Genomic DNA, 26,886 nt, shown 5'->3' with positions numbered 1-26,886 from the left:
TCCCCTGTCAGCCTGGTCGCCCCTAACTGTCCTCCCCTGCAGGCCTGGTCGCCCCCAACTTCCCTCCCCTGCTGTCCCGGTAACCCCTAACTGCCCTCCCCTGTCAGCCAGGTGGCCCCTAACTGTCCTTCCCTGCAGGCCTGGGTCCCCCCCCCCCCCCCAATTGTCCTCCCCTGCAGGCCCGGTCACCCTCAACTGCCCTCCCCTGCAGGCTTGGTCCCCCTCAGCTGCCCTCCCTTGCAGGCCTTTTCCCCTGCAACTGCCCTCCCTTGCAGGCCTTTCCCTCCCCATTGCCCTCCCCTGCAGGCCTGGTCCCCCCCAACTGCCCTCCCTTGCAGGCCTTTCCCTCCCCAATGCCCTCCCCTGCAGGCCTGGTCCCTCCCAACTGCCCTCCCCTGCTGGCCATCTTGTGGCGGCCATCTTGTGTCCACATGGGGGCAGCCATCTTTGACCACATGGGGCGGCCGTCTTATGTGTTGGAGTGACAGTTAATTTGCATATTACTCTTTTTTTTTTTTTTTTTTTTATGCCCTTGACCGGAATCGAACCTGGGACCCTTCAGTCCACAGGCTGACGCTCTATCCACTGAGCCAAACCAGTTAGGGCCATATTACTCTTTTATTAGATAGGCTACTAGAGGCCTGGTGCATGGAATTTGTGCATGGGTGTGGTCCCTAGACCATCCCGGCTATTGAAGTGCAAGAGTCTGGCATGGAAGGGCAGGTTCCAGCTGACCTCTGGGCCCTGGGCAGCACCTGGGCTCCCAGGCCCCCGTGCGCCCACCTCTGCCTGAGTCATTGGGCCCCTGCCAGGCTCCCTCAGCGCCTGGGAGCCGGGAGGCGGCCCTGGCCCCCCCCCCCCCCCCCCCCCACTGGCCGCTGTCTGTGGGGTCATAGGCCAGGTGATTGGGCCCTGCTTGCACCCTCCTGGCCTGGCACTGCCCACTCACCTGCTCCACTATTCCACCGCGGTCCCACTCTCGTCGGGGCCCGTTGGGACCAGCAGCACCTCCACTGCCACCCTCTGCCAGCGCCGCATTGCCTGCCATGTTCCATGCTGCCCCCTGGTGGTCAGCACACGTCCTAGCAAGCAGTCGAACTCCCGGTCGAGGGGACAATTTACATATTAGGCTTTTATTATATAGGGTGTGTGTGTGTGTGTGTTTCTTTTTATTGATTTCAGAGAGGAAGGAAGAGGGAGAGAGAGAGAGAAACATCAGTGATGAGAGAGAATCATTGATCGGCTGCCTCCTACACGCCCCACACTGGGCATCTAGCCCACAACCCGGGCCAAAGCATTGACCAGAAATTGAACCATGACCTCCTGGTTTATAGGTTGACGCTCAACCACTGAACCATGCTATCCAGGCCATCCTCTTATCTTTTTGATCAGCAGTAGAAAACTGCATGTTTTACTAGTACATGAGTTGAAATCCTTGAGATTTTGGGGTTTATTTTTCCTATCAAAAAAAAAAAAGCTGAATGTGTGGGTCTTTTTTTTTTCTCTGCCTACTTTTAATTGTATTTAGGTTCCTTTGGATGATTTTCCCATATTATTAATGATTAAGTCACAGGATTTTACTCTGTATACTTTAAAAAATGAATTACTGTGTATTTTGAATTTTTGTACATGTTGATGCCTTTTTCTTTGTTGAAATTTTTGACTCAACTAAATATAAAAAAATACTACAGGGGACTTTCTGGTTAGTTTCAGTGTGTTTTTTTTAATATCTAAAACACGTGAGCATTAAATATAGGGAGTGCCTGTGACTGATTTTGGGAGGTTATCAAGGTAGCAGTAATATTACTGACACAAAATCCATGTTTATTAAAGAACTAGGGGCCCAGTGCACAAATTCATGCACATTGAAAGGAACTGTGGGCTGCAAGGTTGTGGTGGGCACAGGGGCAGGTCTTGGCCCATCCTCCGCACCCCTGCTGTGGCTCCCAGTCCCCTGTGTGCCAGCAGCCCCGCTCCAACACACTGGCCACATCGGCCCCGTTTCCACACACTGACGGTGCGGAGCGATTGGGGCCAGCACCAGCAGCAGGTGCGAGAGGCGGCTGCTGGCCCCGATCGCCTTTCAGGAACAGGGGGAGGTGCAGAGGCCCTAAGGGGTGATCAGGGCCAGCAGCGGGTACGAGTGGGGCAGGCGCCGGCAGCAGGTGCAAGCACCAGGCAGGACTGCAGAGCATGGTAGCAAAGAATTTTCAGTAACCACCAGAGGCTCGCCCCGATGACAGCGATCAGCACCCTGCCTTGGTCTGGCGCCCCCCGCTCACCTGCTCCACCATCTCACCGCGGCCGACACCCGCCATGTTCTGCGCGCACCCCCTGATGTCAGCACACGTCATAGTGACGATTGTTCTGTTGTTCTGCCGTTTGGTCTATTTGCATATTATGGTTTTATACAAATAGATTGTAGTGTACATAGCAAAAATTTGACCAACCTGAAGAAAAACATTTTCTCACTGTGAATCAGTGGGTGAATGGATACAGTTTCTAGTAACTTCTTTTAGTTATATGTCTTGTTCGATTATTTGGCAGCCATAACCCTTAAAATGTGGAGAAGAGTTTTAGTAGATGTTTTTCTTGATTTTACCAAGTCAGGAAGGTTTGACCTTATAACCCACAAACAATTACCAGTCCTTTGGGCTGATAGTGCTGTCTAGAAGTGGTTAATGGTTAGAGGACTCACATGTAAACTCTAATTTCAAAACTTACTACAAAGCTGCAGTGGCCAAAACGATGTGGTACTAGTATAAGGATAGACATGTAGATCGATGGAATAGAATTGAGAATCCAGAAATAAACCTTCACGTTTACATCATTTGATATTTGACAGTGGTGCCAAGACAGTTCAGTGGGGAAAGAATAGTCTTCAACTTACGGTGCTGAAACAACTGCATATCCACATGCAACAGAATGAAGTTAAGCCCCTTCCTCACACCATATACAAAATCAACTGAAAATGGATCATAGATCTGAATATAAGAGCTAAACTATAAAACTACTATAGAAGAAAGTATAGGTATGCCCTTGAGTTAGGTAAAGCCTTCTTAGATATGACATCAAAAGCATAAGAAGCCCTGGCCGGTTTGGCTCAGTGGGTAGAGCATTGGCCTGCGGACCGAAGGGTCCCGGGTTCAATTCTGGTCAAGGGCACATGCCTGAGTCGCAGGCTCGATACCAATAGAAGGTGTGCAGGATGCGGCCGATCCATGATTCTCATCTATGATGTTTCTATCTCCCTCCCTCTCCCTTCCTCTCTGAAATAAATTAAAAAATATTTTTAAAAAGCTTAAGAAAATGCCCTGGCTGGGTTGCTCAGTTGGTTGGAGCATCGTGGTCAGGGCGCACATACTTAGGTTGTGGGTTTGATCCCCAGTCAAGCGCTAATAGGAGGTAACGGATCAATGTTTCTCCCCCTCTTTTCTTTCTCTTTCCCCCTCCCTCTCTCTCCCTCCCTCTTTCTAAAAAGTATCCTCAGGTAAAGATTTTTTTTTAAAGCACAAAATAATTTGGATTTCTTCAAAATTAAAAAATTTAGGCTTCAAAGGGCAGCATTAAGAAAGTGAAAAGAACCCACTGGGTAAAAATTTGCAAATCATCTAATAAGAGACATCTCTAGCATATAAAAAGAACTCTTACAATTTAATAACCCTGTATAATAAAGAGGTAATATGCAAATTGACCCTCACACCAGACTGCCAACACAAGATGCCTGCCCTATCCAGCTCCTCCCCCGGCCCCACCCTGATCAGCCTCTCACACCCCAATTGAGGGTGGGGCGGCTAGCCAACCCGACCCCTGACCCCTGACCCCTCACCCAGGCAGGCTGCAGGCACGGCGTTGGTCAGAGGCAAAGGTCCTGGCTGTCCCTGGCCTAGAGAGTCCATAAAACCTCAGCAGTGACCAAAGACCAAGACTGAGTGGAAAAGTCCCTGCCGGCGCTTAAGGCTCAAAGTGCCAGGAGGAGGCGGAGCGTCCTGAACCTGTAACCCTGGCATCTGCACACCACGCTGGTGGCACCTGTGGGTGAAAGGGGGAGAGCAGGGAGCTGGGGTGCGGAGCTGGGAGAGGCCTAGAGTCTTCGGGAGCAGCCCTCCTGCCGAGGTTGCTGTGACCCGCACACTCGGGCTTGGTCAAAGCCCCTGGTCAGCTCCACCACTTGCCTTCTAGGTGCGGCTAGCCCTGAGCCGGCTGGCGTTGTGGGCTCAGTTAAATAAAAGAAATCAAAGAGCAGAGAGTCAATATCCTCCCAGCCCCTTCCTACACCCCCGGGCAAGGAGGGCTGGGGATGAGGGTAATGGAAAAGGGCTGCTGCTTTGCATTTTATAATGAAAAGACTCCTGCTATGTAGAGAGGAGAGCTGATTCGTTTCCAGCAACACCTGGCGTGTTCCCTGCCCCAGCCCTGAAGCCTGACAGCACCTAGCAAAGGTGTGTCTGCACAGCCACGTTGGCCTGGCTCCTGGAACGTTGGGAGCAAGTTTGAGCTGCATTGATTAAAAAAAAAAAAAAGTAAAGATTAAAAGACACCTCTTTGTACTCAAATGGCACTACAAACTGCAGATTACAGCATCTGATTTTGTCTTCTGTGTTGATTTTGAGGCAGAGCGCAAATAGGTTCATGGGAAAAGCAGGGAAAAAAGGGAAAGGGAGAGGATTCTGCCATCCACAGCACTGAACGTTGCTGTTATTTTTGTGTGTTTTTTGTTGTTTTTGTTATTTTTCCTTCTGTTCAAGTCAGTATATGCCATTTAAACCACTTTATGGCATTAGGTAATGAGCTAATGCTTCCTCTATTAAGAGCAAGCAGCAGTGCCTTTCATATGAGTCACATACATTTAATCCATTCAAATGGAGCATACTGAGTGGAGAGGATGGTATGTGTCATTATTTAAAGAACTTGGCATTATGATGCTATCTGGCTGAAGATCTTATTTTGCAATTTAGAGAACGTAGACAAATCAGGCATTGAAAGTGAATGTGCATGCTTAAGTGAATGACTTTATTTTCATCCATAACGACCAAACGACTGGTCACCAGGAGGTGCGTTGATGGGTCCCGCGGCGCGGTCAGTCTGGGGTCTTGTGGCACAGCGAGTCTGGGTGAGGCTATGTGGCACAGGCCAGAGCCAGGGAACCTGAGGCCGCGCCCCCTGGCACCGGGACGTGAGGCTGCGTCCCCCATCCGGTGGGGCTTGACGGGGGTGGGGCCAGCCAGGTCTTGGTATCACCCAGTGGGGGTGGGGCTGGCTGGACACTTCTATTATAGAGAAAGGGCAAATAGCAATATTAAAGTATTTCCTCTAATTCCCTTTTAATGTGCATGAATTTTGTGCACCAGGCCACTAGTAAAGTAATAACACACAGAACGGGCAAAGGATGTGAATAGGCACCTCCAAAAAAGTATACAAATGGTCAGTAATCACGTGAAAAGGTGCCCAACTCATTAGCCATTAGGGAAATGTAACTCAAAACTACAATGAGATACTACATCACATCTATTGGATGGCTATAGTAAAAAAAGACAACAAGATTAGTCAGTATGTGAAGAAATTGGAAATCCCATACATTGCTGTTGGGGATGTAAAATGCTGTAATCACTTTGGAAAACAGTCTGTTGGTTCCTTAAAAAGTTAAACAGAGTTACCATAAGACCCAGCAATTCCTCACCTAGGCATATACTCAGGAGAAATAGCTCCACATTAAAACTTACATGCATATTCATAGCAGCATTATTTATAATCTCCAAAAAATAGGAATAACCCAAATGTGTAGCAATTGATGAATGGATACAATATGGTATATACATACAATAGAATACTGTTATTGAGCAATAAAAAGGATGAGGTACTGAAACTTGCTACAACATGGATGAACCTTGAGAGCATGTTAAGTAAAAGAAGCCAGACACAAAGGCCACATGTTTTATTGTTGCATTTATATGAAATGTCCAGAATAGACAAAACCATATAGACAAATTAGATGAGTTAGAGGGAGATGGATAATGATTGCTAATGGGTTAGTTTTGGGGAGGTGAAAATGTTCTAGATTGTGGTGACAGTTGCATAGAGCAATGACTATGAAGTTGTCAAGTAAACGTACCTTAAACTTGGAATTTCTCTTAGGAAAAAATTAAATACATTTTAAGTAAATAGTGAAGTCGCTATTCCTATTTTGCCTGGTGTAAGAAGAAAATGACCAAATTATCTACTCTTTACTTTTCAGAAAGGAGAAGATGAATATGCTAACATTGATGCCATTGTTGTATCAGTGGGCGTTGATGAAGAAATTGTTTATGCCAAGTCAACTGCCTTACAGGTGAGCAGTTCTTAGCCCTGACCATCATTGAATCATCTGCTGCACTGTTCAATATAGTAGCCACGCAAAAATTTAATTCCTCAGTCCCAAATCTCAAGTACTCTATACTGGCTGCCATATTAGAGCAGATGAGAATATTTTCATCTTAAAAAGTTCAGTAGACAGCACTGATCAGAAAATAAGGACAAAAGAGAGGTATATAAATTGGGACAGATTTAACTATATATCAAAAAAATCTGAACAATGATTACACAAAATATTTCTTTTTCTCTTGGATAGTCTTCAGGGATCCAGTTTTTTTCCCCACATCTCTACCATTTATAGAGTTTAGCCCTTGTGCTCATGGTACACAAATTGCTAGAACTTCAGTCATTATATTTGCATTCCAAGCAAAAAGAATGGAAAAAGGGAAGAAAATTGGAGATCTCCTTCCCTTTTTAAGGAGACTAGCTTGAAGTCCTACAGAATATTTCTACTTATAATTTATTGGCCAAAATTTAATCTGTTGGCCATACTTAGTTGCAAGAAAGGATGGGAAATAATTCTTCATGCTGAGCAGTCTGCTCAACTCAAAATCCCATCTTTTTAAAAAACATTTTTATTGGTTTTAGAGAGGAAGGAGGAGGGAGAGAGAGAAGCATCAATGATGAGAATCATTTATTGGCTGCCTCCTGCACGCCCCCTACTGGAGATTGAGCCCAAAATCCAAGCATGTGCCCTAACCAGGAATTGAACCCTGACCTCCTGGTTCATAGGTCGACGCTTAACCACTGAGCCACGATGGCGGGGCAAAATCCCATCTTTTTTAGAGACAAAAAATTAATAGTTGGTACACAACTAGCAATATTTGGGGGAGGTAGAATGCACTGTTCCCTGGGGCTTTATTTTGTCCCATTTTATGCACTTCTGCCCTAAAAATATGATAGTTTCTATAAACACAAACTGCCCCAAGGTTTGATGGTCTTTGTTATGGAATATTTCAGACGTATAAAACTAGATAAAGTAATAGTATTGAACTCCTGTTTACCCATTATTTAGTTTCAGTAAATTGTCAACTCCTGGCCAATTTTATTTCATTTGTCCACATCCAGGCCCTCTCCTACTCCTGATTATTCTGAAGTTAATTTCACATAATCTTATCTTAGAAATATTCCTATACAAGTACATTCATTTTTTTATCTGAAAAACTGTTGTCATTGTTATCTTTTCTGATAGACATGGCTCTTTGGTTACGAACTGACCGATACTATCATGGTCTTCTGTGATGACAAAATCATTTTCATGGCCAGCAAAAAAAAGGTGGAGTTCTTGAAACAGATCGCCAACACTAAGGGCAATGAGAATGCGAATGGAGCCCCCGCCATCACCCTGCTGATACGAGAAAAGGTCAGAACTAAAGAAGAATGTGGCATAAATGTGAAAATGTTTATAAAAGTGATCAACAGAAATGTCTTCTAGGAATTTAAAAGAATATGAGGGGAAGGTTGTAGCTGAGGGTGGTTTTAATTTCAAAGTTTTGTCACATCTTCATTGTTAAGAAGAAAAAGAGTTGAACAACCCTCTCAGTTCTTTGGCAAAACAAACTTTATCTGTCCATACTCGAGGATACTGTCAACTTACAATTGTTTTCATCTGAGTACCTTAATTTGGAACAAATAGCTTCAAATATCCTTAAGGAAATTTAGATATACCTTAGTTCTAGCTTTTATTAAATATAATTTTATTTATTTATGTATTTATTTATTTATTTGGTCATACTGCTCACCTGACAAAGATTTTTTTCTCAGAATATTGTTCACCTATGTATTTGAGTTTCTCAGCTGTTCCTGGGGGAAAATGATCTTGTCAACTTTTATGGCACTTCGCCTAATCATATAAAAGTATACAAAGAAATGTGTTAACTTTTGGTTTGTTACTGTTTGCCCTAAAGAAGTGGGTAGGGCAGGGGTCCTCAAACTTTTTAAACAGGGGGCCAGTTCACTGTCCCTCAGACCGTTGGAGGGCAGGACTATAGTTTAAAAAAACTATGAACAAATTCCTATGCACACTGCACATATCTTATTTTGAAGTAAAAAAACAAAACGGCAAAAACACCCGCATGTGGCCCACGGGCCGTAGTTTGAGGACGCCTGGAGTAGGGCCTGGGGATAGAATTTATTCTTTCCAGGGTTTAGAGTATTTGTTTCTGCTGTTTTTTACTAGTAGTACATAAAAGTCTAATTCTAAAACCAATTGACAAACCCCTCTTCTTCCCTGTGACACCAACAGAATGAAAGTAATAAAAGCAGCTTTGACAAAATGATTGAAGCCATTAAAGAAAGCAAGAATGGCAAGAAGATTGGAGTGTTCAGCAAAGACAAATTCCCTGGAGAGTTCATGAAGAGCTGGAATGACTGCCTCAACAAAGAGGGCTTTGACAAAGTAAGAATACTCCTGGAAAGAAGCAAATTGAGAGTTGAGAAGGCAAAAGTGTGATGGACCTCCATAACAGATAGTGCAGAGAATATGGGAAAACTACATTATTTTACATTTCCATTTTACATTCCCTTTGGCTGACCAGTAAGCCTTTTTTTTTTTTTTTTTTTTTTTTTTGAAATATATTTTTATTGATTTCAGAGAGGAAGGGAGACGGAGAGAGAGAGATAGAAACATCAATGATGAGAGAGAATCATTGATCAGTTACCTTCTGCAGGCCCCACACTGGGGATAGAGCTCACAACCTGGGCATGTGCCCTGACCGGGAATTGAAACCTGACCTCCTGGTTCATAGGTCGACGCTCAACCACTGACCCACACCAGCCAAGCCAGTAAGCCGTTTTACTTTTCACTTAGGTGTGAGGCATTCAGGAGATAGTTGAGCTATTTAGAGTAAGTCTCTTGTCCAGAAAAATTTTGTTTTTTTTCCCCTGATCGCCTGCCTATCTTTCTTCAACCTTTACAAAAATGTCTAGAGAGGGGCATTTACATTTAAAATGGAAGTTTAATGCCTCTTAAAATGTACACAGTGACCTGGTAAAGAGTTACTTCAGATGTTTATTCAATCCAAGAAAGGAATATTTAAATATTCTGGAAACTACTAATGAATCGTTTGCTAAATAACCTAATATCGTCACTTATAATATTCACTTTGGGAGAGATTAATTTATTTAGCAATTCTATATCTGCATGTTAAAAACTCTTACCACTTTGACTGCAGATAGATATCAGTGCAGTTGTGGCCTATACCATTGCTGTAAAGGAGGATGGGGAGCTCAACCTAATGAAGAAAGCAGCCAGCATCACCTCTGAGGTCTTCAACAAATTCTTCAAAGAAAGAGTCATGGAAATAGTTGATGCAGATGAGGTAAATGGAGAGGGGAAAGTCTTTTTACTGTTTTAATAAACCAGAAGTACCTTACCATGCAGTGTTTTGGTATGTTCAGCTTCCTTTAAAATTAAGCCTTTGATAATTAAGTTGGTGGTATATCATTTTGCCAGTTCTCTTTCAAAATAACTATAGCCCTGCACTATAGTTTCTTGTGTTTATCCAATATTTTACTTGAAAATTTCTTAAATACTTGTGATTTCCACATATTATTATCTAAATTTGCTTTGGACATATACTAGTATGTTATCTGGTACACAAATCATTTCATAAGATTTTTATAGCATCCTAAGGGATACCAGGATATATGTTGTCATCCATTGATAACATCCAAAATTACAGCATCCCTTTTTGCCACCCTCTAGTAAGTATTGTTTCATTTTGGGGTACACTTACAGAAAGTTCGACACAGCAAACTGGCTGAATCTGTGGAAAAAGCTATTGAAGAGAAAAAGTACCTAGCTGGGGCAGACCCCTCTACTGTGGAAATGTGTTATCCTCCTATCATTCAGAGTGGTGGCAACTATAATCTCAAGTTCAGTGTGGTGAGGTAAGTTTGAGAATTTCAAAATGAAACAGAGCATTTCAACCTTTAGCCCATTTTTCCTTTGACTCATTCTGGAATTCAGAAAATTGGGAAACAGAATAACTATTACTCTGCCTTCTATATTGTCTTCTTGTCTTATTCCATGCATATTTCTATTTTATTTCACATAGTTACTCATTTCTTACTTGAGTATTTGATTGTAAGCATTTTTCCAAATGATTAAAAATGCCTGGCAAAAAATGCAAAACACCACACACACACACACACACACAACAACAACATAAAAATCTTATTAAGTGTTCTATAATGTAACCCCTTTTAATTTTAAAAAATACTATAAAAAATGCTTTTTTTTCCCCCTGGTCAAACCTGAAGGAACTATTTCAGAGTGAATACTGCATTTTATAGTGGACTGGTGGATAAGTGACTCCTTACCATCATACTGCCTATAATAATAAAAGCATAATATGATAATTTGATCGGACAGCTGGACAACCTTCTGGACAAAGCCAGGGCTGCAAGGGCCGAAGCAAGCCGCCATGGCTGCGAGGGTTGAGCCCCTTGCACAAATTTCATACATCGGGCCTCTAGTTAGAATATAATAAATATATCCTTTGCATAATTAGGACACAACTCAACTTCTCATTGAATTTTTATCCTAAAAGTTTGGTCACTAATTTTACTCCTTTATAAACTGGTTTATTAAAAAAAAAAATTAGGTCCTTCTTCTGGTTCAGCTTTGGGATGTAGCAGGGAAAGTTAGTGATTATAGGTATTATGTGTCAAAGATACTAAGGCCTTTCCTAGTTTGGGTAATCAATGAATTGCTTTCTTCCTTTGATTTCTAGTGATAAGAATCACATGCATTTTGGGGCCATCACTTGTGCCATGGGTATTCGTTTCAAATCTTACTGCTCCAACCTTGTTCGCACTTTGATGGTTGACCCCTCTCAAGAAGTTCAAGAAAATTACAACTTTTTGCTCCAGCTTCAAGAGGAGCTGCTAAAGGAATTAAGACATGGTGAGGTGCCTTAAAAAAGAAGGTTTGGAAATCAAGTAACAAAGGTGTTACTAATGTTTATGTGACTTTATGTCCCTGGGACTCTCATACTAAAAATAGAATTAGATTTTACTAACCTCTAATTATCCTAGCATTTTAGTTCTTGAATCTACTTTTAGGCATGTGTGGTTATTGTAGTTTTACATTGATTTTTATAAAAAACTCTCTGGTTATACCACTGTATCCAAATCTTTATAAAATATCATGGTCTTATTACTCTTCTTGAGAATTTTAGGAAGTTCTTTTTTTTTTTAATTGAGGTATAATTGACATACAAAATTATGTTTCAGGTGCACAACATAATGATTTAGTATTGTGTATATTGCAAAATGCTCACCACAGCAAGTCTAGTTAACGATTGTCACCATACATAAAGATTTATTTTTCTTGTGATGAGTGACAACTTTTAAGATTTACTCTCTTAGCAACTTTCAAATATGCAATACAGTATTAATGACCACTAAGTATGACGTTAGGTTTGGCCTTGTCATATATTGCCTTTATTATGTTGAGGTGCATTCCTTCTATACCCACTTTCTTGATTTTTTTAATAAATGGACATTGAATTTTGTCGAATGCTTTTTCTGCATCTATTGAGGTAATTATATGATTTTTACCTTTGTATTTTAATGTGGTGTATCACGTTGATTGAATTATGAGTGTGGGATCATCCATGTATTCCTGTTCTAAGTCCCTCTTGATCATGGTGTATGATCCTTTTAGTGTATGGATTTAGAAGCACCTTAGAAAGTTAAAGAACTAGTATCTCTACCAACAGAATGTGTCATGTTAATTCTATGTTGAATGGATAGAATAATCTTAGCGTAAGAGCAGAACTAATAGCAATCCTGCTAATAAGCAAGGTATAGCCTCTTTTAAGACTGTCACCCCCAAATGGCTATGCGGGACTTTATATTTACCACCTTTAACCACTCTGGAAGCCCATCTATGTTGCCCAGAGCTTCCAGACATCATTTCCCATGATATTTCAAGTCAAGTTTGAGAAATCCTATTGGAAATCATAATCATAGGTGGTTTAATGAGGATAAAGATCCCTCTAAGGCTATCATATCTAGACTACTCTGGCTTGAAATATCTATTTCCTAAACCCTGAAAAATTAAGGCCAGAGTCTTTCTGACAGTAATTCACTCCTTCTGTAGTCCTGTTTTCAAAATTTATAGTAATTTAGTGTATTGCCATTTATCAACACTTAAAAAGCTATTTCTCTGAGACCACCTGGTGTTTCACAGTCTCCCAGGTCAGTGATTCTCAAATAGTGTAATTTAAAATGACAGAATGGATTGTTTTAAAAAATACAAATTTCTAAGCCCTACCATTCCTAAAAGAAACTATATTTCTTATTTTACACTTGAGAAACACTGCTTTAGAAGAGACATAATAAGTTGGGGGAAAGTTGATTTTTAAATATGGTGGCGGGTTTTATTTTCTGGAAGATACTTAATGTTTTCTTTCTGTCTTGTCATTAGGTGTGAAGATATGTGATGTGTATAATGCTGTCATTGACATGGTTAAAAAGCAGAAGCCAGAACTGTTGAACAAAATTACTAAAAACCTAGGGTAAGATGCTATGAATGTAAGTCGTCACTCTGAGTAAATTTTTATGACTGGCTGTGTTCAGGCAAACTATTTTGAGATTGACTCAACCAACATTTATGGACTATTATACTTAACTGTGTGCCAGACACATCGTGTTATCTGAGAATGGGAGAGATTTAAATTCTGCTCTGAGAAATGGGATGGAAATTTTTCTAGACTGAAAGCAATAAGGGTTTCAGGCTTAATCTACAAATGTTAGGAAACATTACATGCTGTATTTTCTTAGAGCACCTCAGCTCACATTTGAAAATTAAATACTGTGAGCCTTGTGACCCAGCGATTCCACTTCTGGGTATATATCTGAAGAAACCCAAAACACTAATTTGAAAGAATATTTGCTCCCCAATGTTCATTGCAGCATTATTTACAATAGCCAAGCTATGAAGTAATTGTGGTACATATATAAATGGAAATCTTACCATTTGCAATAGCATGGTTCGACCTAGAAGGTATTATGCTAACTGAAATAAGGCAGTCAGAGAACAACAAATGCCACGTGATATCACTGACATGTGGACTCTAAAGAACAATATAAATGAAGAAACAAAACAAAAACAGACTCATACATACAGAGAACAGAATAATGGTTGCTAGAGGGGAAAGGGCTAAAGGCATTGAGAAGTACAGACTGTTAGTTACAGAATTGTCAGGGGAATATAAAGTATTGCATAGGAAATACAGTTATTAATACTATATAATAGAAAGCTAATATGCAAATTGTCATCACACCGTCACGCCGTAATGGCTCACACACTCAACACTGGGGAGAAAGGAATGGGAACCAGCCAGGCTGAGGCCCGGGAGAGGAACAAGCCACCCACCCCGCAGTCCCAGGCACCAGCAGCTGCGCCCGCAGCCCGGGAGAGAGACAAGCCGCCTGCCCCACGGTCCCGGGTGCCAGTGGCTGCGCCTGCGGCCCAGGAGAGGGACAAGCCGCCTGAGGCTGCGGCCTGGGCGAAGCCGCCCGCCCATGGTCTCCTGTGGCTGCGGCCAGCCAGGGCTAAGCCAGCCTGGGTCCTGGGTGCCTGCGACCTGTCGGAGGAGGGAATCTTGGGTCCTGGGTGCAGGGCAAGGCAGAGGCAGTTAGGGGCAATCAGGCAGGCAGAGGGGTTAGGGGCGATCAGGCAGGCAGAGGGGTTAGCGGCAATCAGGCAGGCAGGCAGGCAAGCGATTAGGAGCCAGCGGTCCTGGATTATGAGAGGCAGTCGGATATCTCCTGAGGGGTCCTAGATTGGAGAGGGTGCAGGCCGAGCTGAGGGGACACCACCCCCCCCTCTGTGCACAAATTTCTTGCACCGGGCCTCTAGTATTGTAATAACTATGTAGGTGCCAGTTAGGTACTGGACATATTAAAGGAAACACTTTGTAAAATGTACGATTGTCTAACCAGTATTCTGTATACCTGAAACTACTACGAAACAATATTGAATGTTAAACTGTAATTTAAAAAATAAAATAAATAATTTTGGTTTAAAAAAAACACGAAAATTAAATACTCTGAGAAGTCCTATTGTTTTAGAAAAAAAAATATTTGAATTTTTATTTAATCCACTGTTTCACAAATGTATTTGACCATTGAATACCTAGAAATAACTGATAACATTTTATAGAATGCAAGACATTTTGGGAAACAAAAGCTATAGGCAATCTCCTTAGATGAAAAGTAGTCTGGGGTATATAGCTACTTTTTGGGCTTCTCTGATGGATAAGAGGAAATATATTGATCTAAATAGCAATTCTTGGCCCAGGTGACTTTATGAGTCTACTTATCAACATTCCACTAAAAATTGCCTCTCTTAATTCAGTTATTACTATCTTAATTGCCTCTTAATAGTCTCTGGTAAGCTTATAGGAAAACTCCTAACTTGATTTCATGGTAGAGGTTAAAATTTAAATGTGGGTGAATAAGCTAAAATAAAGAACACCTGATATAATAAATGTTACTTGGGGTACTTTATTAGGATATTATTTTCAGCTTATTAAAAGTGCAAAGACTATTCTCTCTAATCCCCTTCCTTAAATGACTGACTGATAAACAGCAGCAAATCACTCAACATGTTTGCCTGCCTTACCTTGAAAATTAAAATAGAATAAATTATGGGAGCATTTGAGATCTTGCTCCCTGTCATATGTCGCCAGTTTGGCTCAACTGAACTCTTAATTGGGGGCGGGAGGAAGGCTGCTCTGCCTGTGGAGTAGCCTTATCTCTGTCCTACTTACTCACGAATAAACTCTTTCATTTTAAACTCTAAAAAAAAAAAGAAATCGAATATATTATACTCGACCCATGTATGAGATCTATTAGCCTATTGCTAAAGTTTCTTGTTTCTTTTTTTAGGTTTGGAATGGGAATTGAATTCCGTGAAGGCTCTTTAGTAATTAATAGTAAAAATCAGTATAAACTGAAGAAAGGTGAGTTTTACATGCGTACAGTAGGAAAATACTGTTTTGAATAATTTCCTTTATCTTCCTCTTTTCTATATAAAATCTATATTTCTCCATCCTTTCACAGTCATATTCTGATTCTTGTTTTGCTATTTTAGGGATGGTTTTCAGCATCAATTTGGGGTTCTCAGACCTAACTAACAAGGAAGGGAAGAAACCAGAAGAGAAAACCTATGCCCTATTCATTGGTGACACAGTTCTTGTGGATGAGGTCTGTATTGCTTAAACTTTTGAGTGCTCATGAATTGACTTTTGAGGGGCATTTTGTACTTCTTAAAAGTCTTTGTTAAATGCTAGCCAAGGGGAGAAATTCATGTGACAGCCTGACCTAATATAGCTAGGAATAGAGATTGTAGTCCATGTACAGGGTATAATGTAAAGCACACTGTTATCACATTATGGCTTCAACTATGATCATATCAGGAGCCAATTCTAATGAAACTGATTTATAATTCAACCACTTAAAGTGTACGGTTTAGTGACTTCTCCGTATATTCAGTTGTTCAGCCATCACCACAATGTAATTGTAGAACATTTTCATCACCTCAGAAAGAAACCCTGTACCCATTAGCAGTCATTCCCATTTTCCCCCCAAGTCCCCTAGGTCTAGACAATGACTAAATTACTTTCTGTCTCTAAGGATTTGCCTGTTCTATACATTTGGGGTCTTCTATGACTGTTTTGTTTTTTGTTTTTCCACTTAGCAGGAACTGATTCTTGATTATGATGATGATGATAGCAAATATGTCAGTGTTCTTATTATAAGCTAAGCACTTTCATGCATTAATTTATTGAATCCTTACAATAATCCTATTAAGTAGATACTCTTATCCTCATATACAGAAAAAGAAACTGAGGCACGGAGAAGTTTAAGTAACTTGCCAAATGCTCACAACTAGACAGGGATTGAGCTAGATTTCAAATCAAGTCTGTGTGCATTGGTTTGGATTTGTGGCAGGCCCATGCCCCTGGGTCTCTCATAGTGTCCCATGCCAGAGCACGCTGTGACCTTGAAACATAGCCTGGCCTCTCTCCGTAGGCTGCAGGCACTGGAGCAGGTTACACAGTGAAGGGGAAAGGGGGGGTATTTTTTTAAAATATATTTTTATTTATTTCAGAGAGGAAGAGGGAGAGAGATAAAACATTAATGGGGAAAAAAAGAAACATCAGTGATGAGCAAGAATCACTGATGATGAGCCCTATACTGGGGATCAAGCCTGCAACCCGGGCATGTGCACTGACCGGGAATCGAACCATGACCTCCTCATTCATAGGTTGATACTGAGCCACACCGGCCAGGCTAAAGCCTGTAATTTTAACTGTTATCCCAATGTTGCCTTCCAATTCTAGTTCCTACTGAGAGATTGGGACCTAAGAACTGTATTTATTCATTATCAAAGAGTCTAGTATCCAGAGATTCAAAGCATTTCCCAGGTACATACTAGGTTAGAAAGTGAAAGTGTTTCCTTTAAGTGTTCTTATAGATATCTGACTTCTCCGTTTTCTTCTAGGATGGTCCAGCCACTGTTCTCACTTCCGTGAAGAAGAAAGTAAAGAATGTGGGGATTTTTCTAAAGGTAGGAAGAGGATAAATGTGTGGTATAGGAATTTTGGGTACAGTGAAGAAGATATAAAATATTGACTAAAAAGTAAAAACCCGATTTCTGATTATAACTTCCCCATAGAATGAGGATGAAGAAGAAGAGGAAGAGGAGAAAGATGAGGCTGAAGACCTGTTGGGAAGAGGTTCACGGGCAGCATTACTTACAGAAAGAACACGAGTGAGTTTACTGTTTTTAACCACATTGATCTCATATTGGTCATAGTTCACATGTTTTATAGCTTGGGTTTTTTTCTTCTCTAGAATGAGATGACTGCAGAAGAGAAGCGAAGAGCACATCAAAAAGAACTGGCAGCTCAACTCAATGAGGAAGCAAAGAGGCGACTGACTGAACAGAAAGGAGAACAGCAGATTCAGAAGTAACAGAGTTTGCATTTTGAGCATTGTCTCAGTTATATGTATTTTGCAGAAATTTCTCATAAAATTTTTTATCCCCACTCCAGAGCTCGGAAATCTAATGTGTCCTATAAAAACCCATCTTTGATGCCTAAGGAACCACATATTCGGGAAATGAAGATCTATATTGATAAGAAATATGAGACTGTAATAATGCCTGTGTTTGGCATAGCAACGCCTTTTCACATTGCCACGATCAAGGTACTAACATTGAATTAGGTTCCCTTCAAACTTTTTCTTAAAATAGTAATTCTCTTAAAAATAGATTATTGTTTTGTCTAAATCATCTCTCTGACACTTCTTCAGACTCTACCCTTCTCACTTATCTTCTGCTATCATTTTCCTTCCTTTCAGTTTTCACTTTGTAGAGGGTTTATTGGTCTAGTCTAGAAGCATAATTGTCCTCTTTTCTTGAACCTTTTTTTGAGCGTTTTTTTAACCTGTGGTTGTACACATAGCATAAGTAGTTGGAGAGCTCATGATTCTTTTGGAAATACATTTGGTCATATAAAAAAAATGCTACCCTAAAAAAAAAAATGCTAAATATGTAGGTTTAGCAATCAGCCTTGTAACTCCTAACTTAATTTTAGCATTTCTATTATAACTCCTAATTTTTATCAAGGAAAGAATCCTGTTTATTTTAATGCTGTTTCTTTTTTAACAGAATATAAGTATGTCGGTGGAAGGAGATTATACTTACTTGAGAATTAACTTCTATTGCCCAGGCAGTGCTCTGGGCAGGAATGAGGGCAACATTTTTCCTAACCCAGAAGCCACTTTTGTCAAGGAAATGTGAGTTCCCAAGAAAATAACCATCCCCAATTACTTGCTGGCTGTAGTGTCACTCAAGCATTTCATTCTCTGTGCTCTCCTCCCCATCTAGTTAGTGAATGGCAAAGCCTCCCTCAGTGACACTTGTTTAGAATCACCTTTCAGGCTTTGTATTACTTTGAGGATGAAACATAATTTAGAATCCTCATGAAAATATTTTATACTTACTACACATATTTTGCAATAGAATCTCAAGAAAGATGTGCCAAATTGGAGTCTATTCTTTCATGGTTTGGAATGGGATCATTTGGGAGGTTATACCAGATTTGAAAAATAAGTATGATTGTCCCACCCAATGGATTAGCCAACATTCTCTGTTCAAGAGAGAAGAAAGAGGTGGTTTATTTGTTTGTTTAGCTTTCCAAATGTCATTTCTCCATTCAGTGGTGCTATTTTCTTCTAAAAATATTAAGCCAGTTATAAAATATAGTGAAAAATGCAGGTAACTTAGCCTAATGAAGAAACTCATATAAATGCTTCCCCCATTCTACAGTACATACCGCGCTTCAAATATGAAGGCACCCGGAGAACAGACAGTACCAGCCTTGAACCTTCAAAATGCTTTCCGGATTATAAAAGAGGTACAGAAGCGTTATAAGACTCGGGAAGCAGAAGAGAAAGAGAAGGAGGTAAGCCTGAATTCCACAGACAAAGCAACTTTCTGCAAAAGGACATGTGGGTTTGGGGGACGTGTAAAGATACATGAAGATTCACATTAATTTTCATTCTGCTTAGGGCATTGTGAAACAAGACTCCCTGGTGATCAATCTAAACCGGAGTAACCCCAAACTAAAAGATCTATACATTCGGCCAAACATTGCCCAAAAAAGGATGCAAGGTTCACTGGAGGCCCATGTCAATGGTATGGACCATCTCATGTGCCGGGGCTTTGTCGTCAGGGACACATTTGTAAGAATGACACATCAGATAATATAGTACGACAAGGAAATGCTGGAAGGAATCTACTTAACGTTGCTGTATGGACAGAATGAAAGGAAAGCTCTGTACAGTTGTCGGCATTTCCTCTGACCATGTTCAAATTAGTAAAGAAAGATGCAGTGCCTTTTGGCCAAGCTCAGGGTGCTGCTTGGTAATTAGCTGCTTTCTCCATCCTCCCCCAGGTTTCCGATTCACATCTGTTCGAGGAGACAAAGTGGATATTCTGTACAATAACATCAAGCATGCATTGTTCCAGCCCTGTGATGGAGAAATGATTATTGTCTTGCACTTTCACCTCAAGGTATACCTTTTCTACTCACTAGCTATGTGATCTTGGGCAAGATCTCTCTGTCAGCCTCTGTCCTTTAAGATATTGATGAAAATGTTACCAGTCATATATGGTCTTTAAGAAGATTGAATAAAATAAATGTTTATAAAGCCTTAGCCAGCATGGTTCAGTGGTTGGAGCATCGGCCCACACACCAAAAGCCCATGGGTTTGATTCCCGGTCAAGGACATGTACCTGGGTTGCTGGTTCAATTCCTGGCCCTGGTCAGGGCGCGCGTGGGAGGCAACCAATCAATGTACCTCTCTCACATGGTTGTTTCTCTCTTCTCTATCTCCCCCTCTCCCTTCTCCTTCCCTTCCACTCTCTCTAAAAATCAATGCAAAAAATATCCTCTGGTGGGGATTGAAAATAAATAGTTATAATAATAATGGTTATAAATCCGCAGTGCCTAACATCTAGAAGGTGCTAAATGTCTTTGTTCCTTTGGTGATGCTACATAATGATCACCAAAGTATATAAGGTCTCAGTTTCTCTTTCTGAAATAGAAAGTTTTTGCTTTAGACACAATTTATTACCAATATAATCTCCAAAGTCCATTGTAATAAGTAGGAGTACTTTTTAAAGTTTATACTCTTCCACATTCCCAAATGTCATTAGTTTATGGTGACTTCAGGAATAGTTTAACCTATCTAATAAAAGGGTAATATGCAAATCGACTGAACGGCAGAACAACCGGTCACTATGACGCGCACTGACCACCAGGGGGCAGATGCTCAACACAGAAGCTGCCCCCTGGTGGTCAATGCGCTCCCACAGGGGGAGTGCCACTCAGCCAGATGCCAGTTCATGGCTGACCAGCACAGCAGCGGTGGCAGGAACCTCTCCCATGTCCATGGCAGCACTAAGGATGTCAGGCCCACTCCCCGCAGGACATCCCCCTGAGGTCTCCCAGACCATGAAAGGGCACCGGCTGGGCTGAGACAAAACTCCCCCCCCACCCCCCCGTGTACAATTTCGTGCACCAGGCCTCTAGTTCTAGCTAATGAAGATGGAATATGCTAATTGACCATTACACCCTCACAAAGATGGCGGCGCCCAGTCCCCTCAGCCCCACCCCACCCCCCACCCCCGGGGTGGCAGGCATGTGGCATGGCTGGGCCCTCCCCCAGGCGGGTCTGGCTACGCCATGCACCTGCCTCTGGAGTCCCCCAGGCCCCTTAACCCTCCAGCCACCCAGGGCTGGCCCAAGGCACAGGCAAGCCTCTGATGGCAGCTGCCCAGCCACCCAGGACCGCCCGAGGCTCAGGTAATCAGGGCTGGTCTAGGCTTGTGCTGCCGGCAGTGGCAGCAGCAGAGGTGTGATGAGGGCTCCTGGACTGTTGAGAGGGGGCAGGCTGGGCTGAGGGCTCCCCCCTCAAGTGCATGAATTTTCATGCACCAGGCCTCAAGTTTTTATATAAGTGCTGTCATTTCTAGTAATGATATTTTTATATTTTCACATTTTGTTGTTATCTTGCTTTCTTATCTGTTGTATAGACCAACTTTTCTGACTTCTTTCTGCTTTTTGCCCTCAGAATGCCATCATGTTTGGGAAAAAGCGGCACACAGATGTACAGTTTTACACAGAAGTGGGAGAGATCACCACGGATTTGGGAAAACATCAGCATATGCATGACCGAGATGACCTCTATGCTGAGCAGGTCTGTGAAATTTAGTATTTTATTTGCAGGGTAGATGTAATCCAAATCTGAGTTCAGTAATTGTTATATTTTGTAAAGAATCCCTGAATCTATCTAGAGAATAACTTAGATATCTGCTGAGTTTGTGTGCTACAGTGGCTTATGGTATAGACTTAGGTTGTAGACTCAGGTCTACAGTTAATGGTATGATGGCCTTTAATTTGGTATACCCATTAGTATCATAGTTATGACTGCAAAAGCACTTCAGACTTTTTGAAGAGATACATTATTAAAGTAAAGTGATAGCTATAGTTAATTAGTATTTTTTTTCTTCTTCTACAGATGGAACGAGAAATGAGGCACAAACTGAAAACTGCCTTTAAAAATTTCATTGAGAAAGTAGAGGCTCTAACTAAGGAGGAACTGGAATTTGAAGTGCCTTTTAGGGACTTGGGGTAACATATCTTTCTTTTTTTTTAATATATTTTTATTGAGTTCAGAGAGGAAGGGAGAGGGAAAGAGAGATAGAAACATCAATGATGAGAGAGAATTGTTGATCAGCTGCCTCCTGCACATCCCATACTGTGGACCGAACCCACCACCCAGGCATGTGTCCTGACTGGGAATGGAACTGGAACCTCCTGGTTCCTCGGTCAACATTCAACCAATGACCCACACCAGCCAGGCATATCTCTTTTTTCTGACCTGAAGTTTCACTGGACTACCTTTTATAAAAATTTGTTATTCTCCCTTTAATAATAATTTAATATACCTTCTCCTTTTTCGTATAACTGATAACCTTTGAGATATCCATTTCCTCTTGAAACTTTAAGGGCTGGGATGAGAGGCTTCCTTTGTATTGAGTATGCTGGAGTTGTTGGGAATGGGAAACAGAAGTTTATTGTGGCAGTAACAGTTTCTCTTGCAACAACTTTAGTCTTAATGTGGTTTCTTTATTATCTTTCAGATTTAATGGAGCGCCCTACAGAAGTACCTGCCTCCTTCAGCCCACTAGTAGTGCACTGGTAAATGCTACAGAATGGGTGAGTATTTCTAACCCCATTTTAGTAAGAAAATAGAGAAAACAGAGGATAGGTGTTTTGAGGAGTAGATCCATGTTATTTCTTTTGATATTCACTTATCTTAGACATAAGACATATTGAACAAATATCCTATCTAATAATAGAGTAACATGTAAATTACCATCACTCCGCTACGCCCACGATTGGGCGGCGGGAGGCTAGGGGGCGGGACTCGGGGTGGTCTATCCGGCCATTGAGAGGCACGGATCTGCTGCCACTGAGGGGGGCTACCCTGCTGTTGAGAGGCGCAGGGGGCGGGACTCCCTGCGCCTCTCAATGGCCAGATCCGCGGCAGCCCCCCTCAGCGGCCGTTGAGAGGCGCAGGGGGCGGGAGTCCCGCCCCCTGCGCCTCTCAACAGCAGGGTAGCCCCCCTCAGCGGCCGCGGACCATCAAAAGTGGGGGAGCTGGGTGCCTGTCTGCTCCGGCACCAGCGGACAGGCACCCAGCTCCACCGGGAAAAGCGAAAGCGTGTAGGGGATCCTACACGTGCATGATTCAATCATGCACTGGGCCTCTAGTTTCTTTATAAGCCTCTTTAGTTTTTTGATAGTTCATATGGTTTCCTTAAATTTATTCTTGAGAAGATTTTAATCTTGCAGATTCTTTTACTGGAGATCCTTAATATGTTTTACTGCTATTAGTCTTTCCCAAAAAAAAAACACCAAAATTGTTTAGTTATCCTTTATGTAATGGTTTAGATTCTGAAAGTATTTGAAATTGCTAATATATAATACTTGGCAAAGTATTTATATGATAATGATCCAGTTCCTCCTTGACAGCCACCTTTTGTGGTGACATTGGATGAAGTTGAGCTGATTCACTTTGAGCGGGTTCAGTTTCACCTGAAGAACTTTGATATGGTAATTGTCTACAAGGACTACAGCAAGAAAGTGACGATGATAAATGCCATTCCTGTAGCCTCTCTTGACCCCATCAAGGAATGGTTGAAGTAAGTAAATCTGCCAGCAATCTCCCATTTACCCCATGAATCCTATATTATCTTTGTATATAAAAGCCTAAGCGACTGGTCGCTATGATGCGCACTGACTAATGGGGCAGACGCTCAACGCCAGAGCTGCCCCCAACCTCCACCCCCGGTAGTCAGTGCGCTCCCACAGCGGGAGCACCGCTCAGCTGATTGATGGGCTGGTGCCAGACTCTCGGCTCACCACTGGCAGGTGCACCTACAGCCAGTGCACGAATCCATGCACTGGGCCTCTAGTAAAATGTAAGTATGGTATGTTATACATAAAAGTATGATGAACTTAAGGTGAGACTGTCTTTGGTTAGAGTTATAGACTGGGACTTGAAAACTCAGATCCATTAGAGCTATTCACTTTTTTCTAAATGCCCAACAATAATTTATGGATACTTACACAAAGAAAATCAAAGTCAGATCTTTTCTAACTCTGTTTGACATATGTATAAAAAGATCTATACACATTTATAATAATATTTATAAACAGTGGGGGGTGTTTCTTACTTGTTCTCTCTTATTACTGGGATGAGACAAATAAAGTTTTATTTTACTTTATTTTTTAGTCCTCATCCAAGGATAATTTTTTCATTGATTTTCAGAGAGTGGAAGGGAGAGGGGGAGAGACAAAAACATCGATGTGAAAGAGACACATCAATTAGTTGCCTCCTGCATGTGCCCCAACCAGGGCTAGGGATCAAACCAGAGACCCTTTGGTGCATGAGCTGACGCTCTAACCACTGAGGCATGCTGGCCAGGTTTTTTTTTATTTTTGCCATTAACACCATATGCTCACACTTCAGCTAAAAGTATTTCTCATGGAAGTCCCAGAACGCCAATAAACAGGGAAATGTTCGTTACTCCCTAGGTAATGTGTGAGGCTTGAGTAGCCATGAGTATAATTTGCTCTGCCCCTTACCTTCCCCCTTCATTATCTGGAAAAGGAAGGTGCTATAAATGTAGTCTCTTCATAAGAAATATGTCAAGAGCTTAGAAATAAACAGAAAAATAGAAATTTATGGTTTCCTTGAGGTTTTTCCTAAGAAATATGTGCAGGTAAGTGATATAGGATCACAACTATTATGTGTAAGATGTATATTACTTTTTCAAATCAGCTTTATTGAGGTACAAGTTTCATGTAATAATATTCAGCAATTAAAATATATGATTTGATGAGTTCTAACAAACATATACAATCTCATATCTACCATTATAATCAGGATATAGAACATTTCCTTCACTCCTAAAAGTGTTCATACCTCTTTACAGTCAATCTCCTTAACCCTGCCCCTGGTTTCTGTCATTATACACTTTGCAGAAGATTCTAGAATAATCTAGACTGCTACATAAATGGAAATATACAGGATATAACCTTTCTTTCTTGCATCCTTCACTTAGTATAATGCTTTTGAAATTTATCCAAGTTGTGCATCAGTACTACATTCCTTTTTATTACTAAGGAATATTATACTGTGTGAATAGTCCATACTTGACCAGTTAATAGGTGTTTGGGTTGTTTTCACTTGGTGATTATTATGAATAGCTCTTATAAACATTATGTACAACTCTTTGTATATACATGTTTTCATTTCTCTTGGGTAAACCACCTATAATATTGGAAGTGCTGGCCATATGGTTAAATTTATGTTTAGTTTTATAAGAAACTATAAAATCATTTTCCAGGGTGCTAGAAAACCTGCAGTGTGTGAGAATTGTAGTTGCTCCACATCCTCACCAGCACTTGTTATTTTCAGTCTTTTTAATATTAGCCATGATAGTGGGTGTGTAGTGCTATCTCATTGTGCTTTCAGTTTGCATTTCCATGATGGCTAATGATGTTGAGCACCTTTTCATATGCTATGTATCATTCTGTACCTTTGATGAAATATCTTCATATTTTTTGCCCACATTGAAAATTTGTTACTGAGTTGAAGAATTCTTTAGGCTATATACAAGTCTTTCAACAAATACAGATTTTGCATATATTTTCTTCCAATAGTTTCTTTGCCTTTTCATTTAAGTGTCTTTTATAAGCCAGAAGTATAAAATGTTCACGAAATTTTTGGTCACCTTTTTCTTTTGTAATGTTGCTCTTACGTCTTACCTAATTTATTTTTTGTTGTTAATCCTCACCAAAGGTATTTTTTCCATTGGTTTTTATTTTTTTAATTCTCACCTGAGGATATTTTTCCATTGATTTTTAGAGAGGGTGAAAGATAGAGGGCAAGACAGAGAAATATCAATGTGGGAGAAACACATTGATTGGTTGCCTCCTGCACGATCCCTGACCAGGGCCTGGGGGGGGCGGGGGGGCGGGCCTGTAACCTAGGTATGTGCCCTTGACCGGAATCAAACCCGGGACCCTTTGGTCCACAGGCCAACGTGCTATCCACTGAGCCAAACTGGCTAGGGCTTTTCCATTGTTTTTTAGAGAGAGAGGGAGGGAAAAAGAAATAGAAAACATCGATGTGTGAGGGATACACTCATTGGTTGCCTCCTGAACGTGCCCTGACCCAGGTTGGGGATTGAACCTGCAACATAGGTACATGCCCTTAACCAGGGAACAATCCTTTGACCTTGCAGTGCATGGGCCAACACTCTAACCACTGAGTGACACTGACCAGAGCTTATCTAATAAATTTTGCTTCACCCAAGGTCATAAAAAATTTTCTCTCTTCTAGAGTTTTATAGATTTAGGTGTTACATTCAGCTCTGTGATTCATTTTGAGTTAATTTTTTTACTGTGGTATAAGGGTCAAGGTTCATGTTTTGGAGATATATATATACTAGAGGCCCACTGCAAGAAATTCGTGCACTCCGGTGAGGGGGAGGAGGCCTCAGCCAGGCCTGTGCCCTCTCACAGTCCCGGAACCCTGCGATCGATAGCCCCAAAGAGGAAGGCCCCGCTGGCCAGTGGCCTGGGCCTCCCTTCTGCAGGGCAATCATGGGGCGATGGCCAGGCCCCCAACCTATCACATTGCACTCACCTTGGCTGGCCTGGAGCCAGTGGGTATCATAGCGTGGTCGTCCGGACAGTCGTTCTGCTGTTTGGTCGTTCGGTCGATTTGCATTACACTTTTATTATTAGAGATGTGGGGGGGTGTATCTCCAATTCTAGCATGAATTGTTGAAAAAATTATCTTTTTACCTATCAAATTACCTTGGCATCTTTGTTTAAAAAAAAAATTTTTTTTTGACCATGTAGAGGAGGGTCTGTTTTTTTAAAAATAATTTTTTTAACCTAGTCTCATTCATTTTTACATTTTTTATTTTATTTTATTGATTTCAGAAAGAGAGAGAGAGAAACATTAATGATGAGAGAGAATCATTGATTGGCTGCCTCCTGCACGCCCCCTACTGGGGATCAAGCCCGCAACACGGGCATGTGCCCTTGACCGGAATTGAACCCAGGACTCGAGTCCACAGGCCGAGGCTCTATCCACTGAGCCAAACCAGCTAGGCTAAAAATAATTATTTATTGTTGAAGGTATTACATATGTCCCCTTTTGTCCCCCAGTGACCCCCTCCAGCCTACCCTTGCCCCCGCCCCAGGCCCTCACTGCCCCATTATCTGTGTCCATGGGCTATGCATATATGCATACGAGGTTCTTGGTTGATTACCTCCCACTCCCCTGCATTCCCTCCAAGATTCTGAACTCTGTTCCATGCTTTCATGTCTCTGGATCCACTCCATTCATCAATTTGTTTTG

The 26,886-nt window shown here is 41.5% G+C and overlaps 1 protein-coding gene and 1 non-coding gene across 2 annotated transcripts in view; both read left to right on the top strand.

Annotated features, from left to right (window-relative positions):
* Positions 1-26,886, top strand: part of SUPT16H (SPT16 homolog, facilitates chromatin remodeling subunit) — a 42,053-nt gene that overhangs the window by 9,641 nt on the left and 5,526 nt on the right. Inside the window, exons 2-22 of the mRNA XM_008159793.3 lie at positions 6,236-6,328; positions 7,544-7,714; positions 8,597-8,749; positions 9,525-9,671; positions 10,091-10,242; positions 11,088-11,260; positions 12,788-12,878; positions 15,256-15,329; positions 15,461-15,573; positions 16,874-16,939; positions 17,048-17,143; positions 17,227-17,342; positions 17,427-17,580; positions 18,044-18,171; positions 18,704-18,839; positions 18,946-19,072; positions 19,332-19,450; positions 21,013-21,138; positions 21,460-21,572; positions 22,085-22,160; positions 22,980-23,149. Coding sequence (XP_008158015.2) covers positions 6,236-6,328; positions 7,544-7,714; positions 8,597-8,749; positions 9,525-9,671; positions 10,091-10,242; positions 11,088-11,260; positions 12,788-12,878; positions 15,256-15,329; positions 15,461-15,573; positions 16,874-16,939; positions 17,048-17,143; positions 17,227-17,342; positions 17,427-17,580; positions 18,044-18,171; positions 18,704-18,839; positions 18,946-19,072; positions 19,332-19,450; positions 21,013-21,138; positions 21,460-21,572; positions 22,085-22,160; positions 22,980-23,149 — 2,594 coding nt within the window. The remainder of the gene's footprint in view (positions 1-6,235; positions 6,329-7,543; positions 7,715-8,596; positions 8,750-9,524; positions 9,672-10,090; positions 10,243-11,087; positions 11,261-12,787; positions 12,879-15,255; positions 15,330-15,460; positions 15,574-16,873; positions 16,940-17,047; positions 17,144-17,226; positions 17,343-17,426; positions 17,581-18,043; positions 18,172-18,703; positions 18,840-18,945; positions 19,073-19,331; positions 19,451-21,012; positions 21,139-21,459; positions 21,573-22,084; positions 22,161-22,979; positions 23,150-26,886) is intronic.
* On the top strand, positions 16,298-16,431 carry LOC114229080 (small nucleolar RNA SNORA42/SNORA80 family). Its single transcript, XR_003615166.1, has one exon. It is a non-coding gene; the product is annotated as a small nucleolar RNA SNORA42/SNORA80 family (small nucleolar RNA).

This window comes from Eptesicus fuscus, chromosome 5 (assembly GCF_027574615.1).
Source record: "Eptesicus fuscus isolate TK198812 chromosome 5, DD_ASM_mEF_20220401, whole genome shotgun sequence".
Classification (NCBI taxonomy): Eukaryota; Metazoa; Chordata; class Mammalia; order Chiroptera; family Vespertilionidae; genus Eptesicus; species Eptesicus fuscus.
Note: the sequence above shows the minus strand (reverse complement) of the source record. Positions and strands in the feature narration are given on the sequence as shown.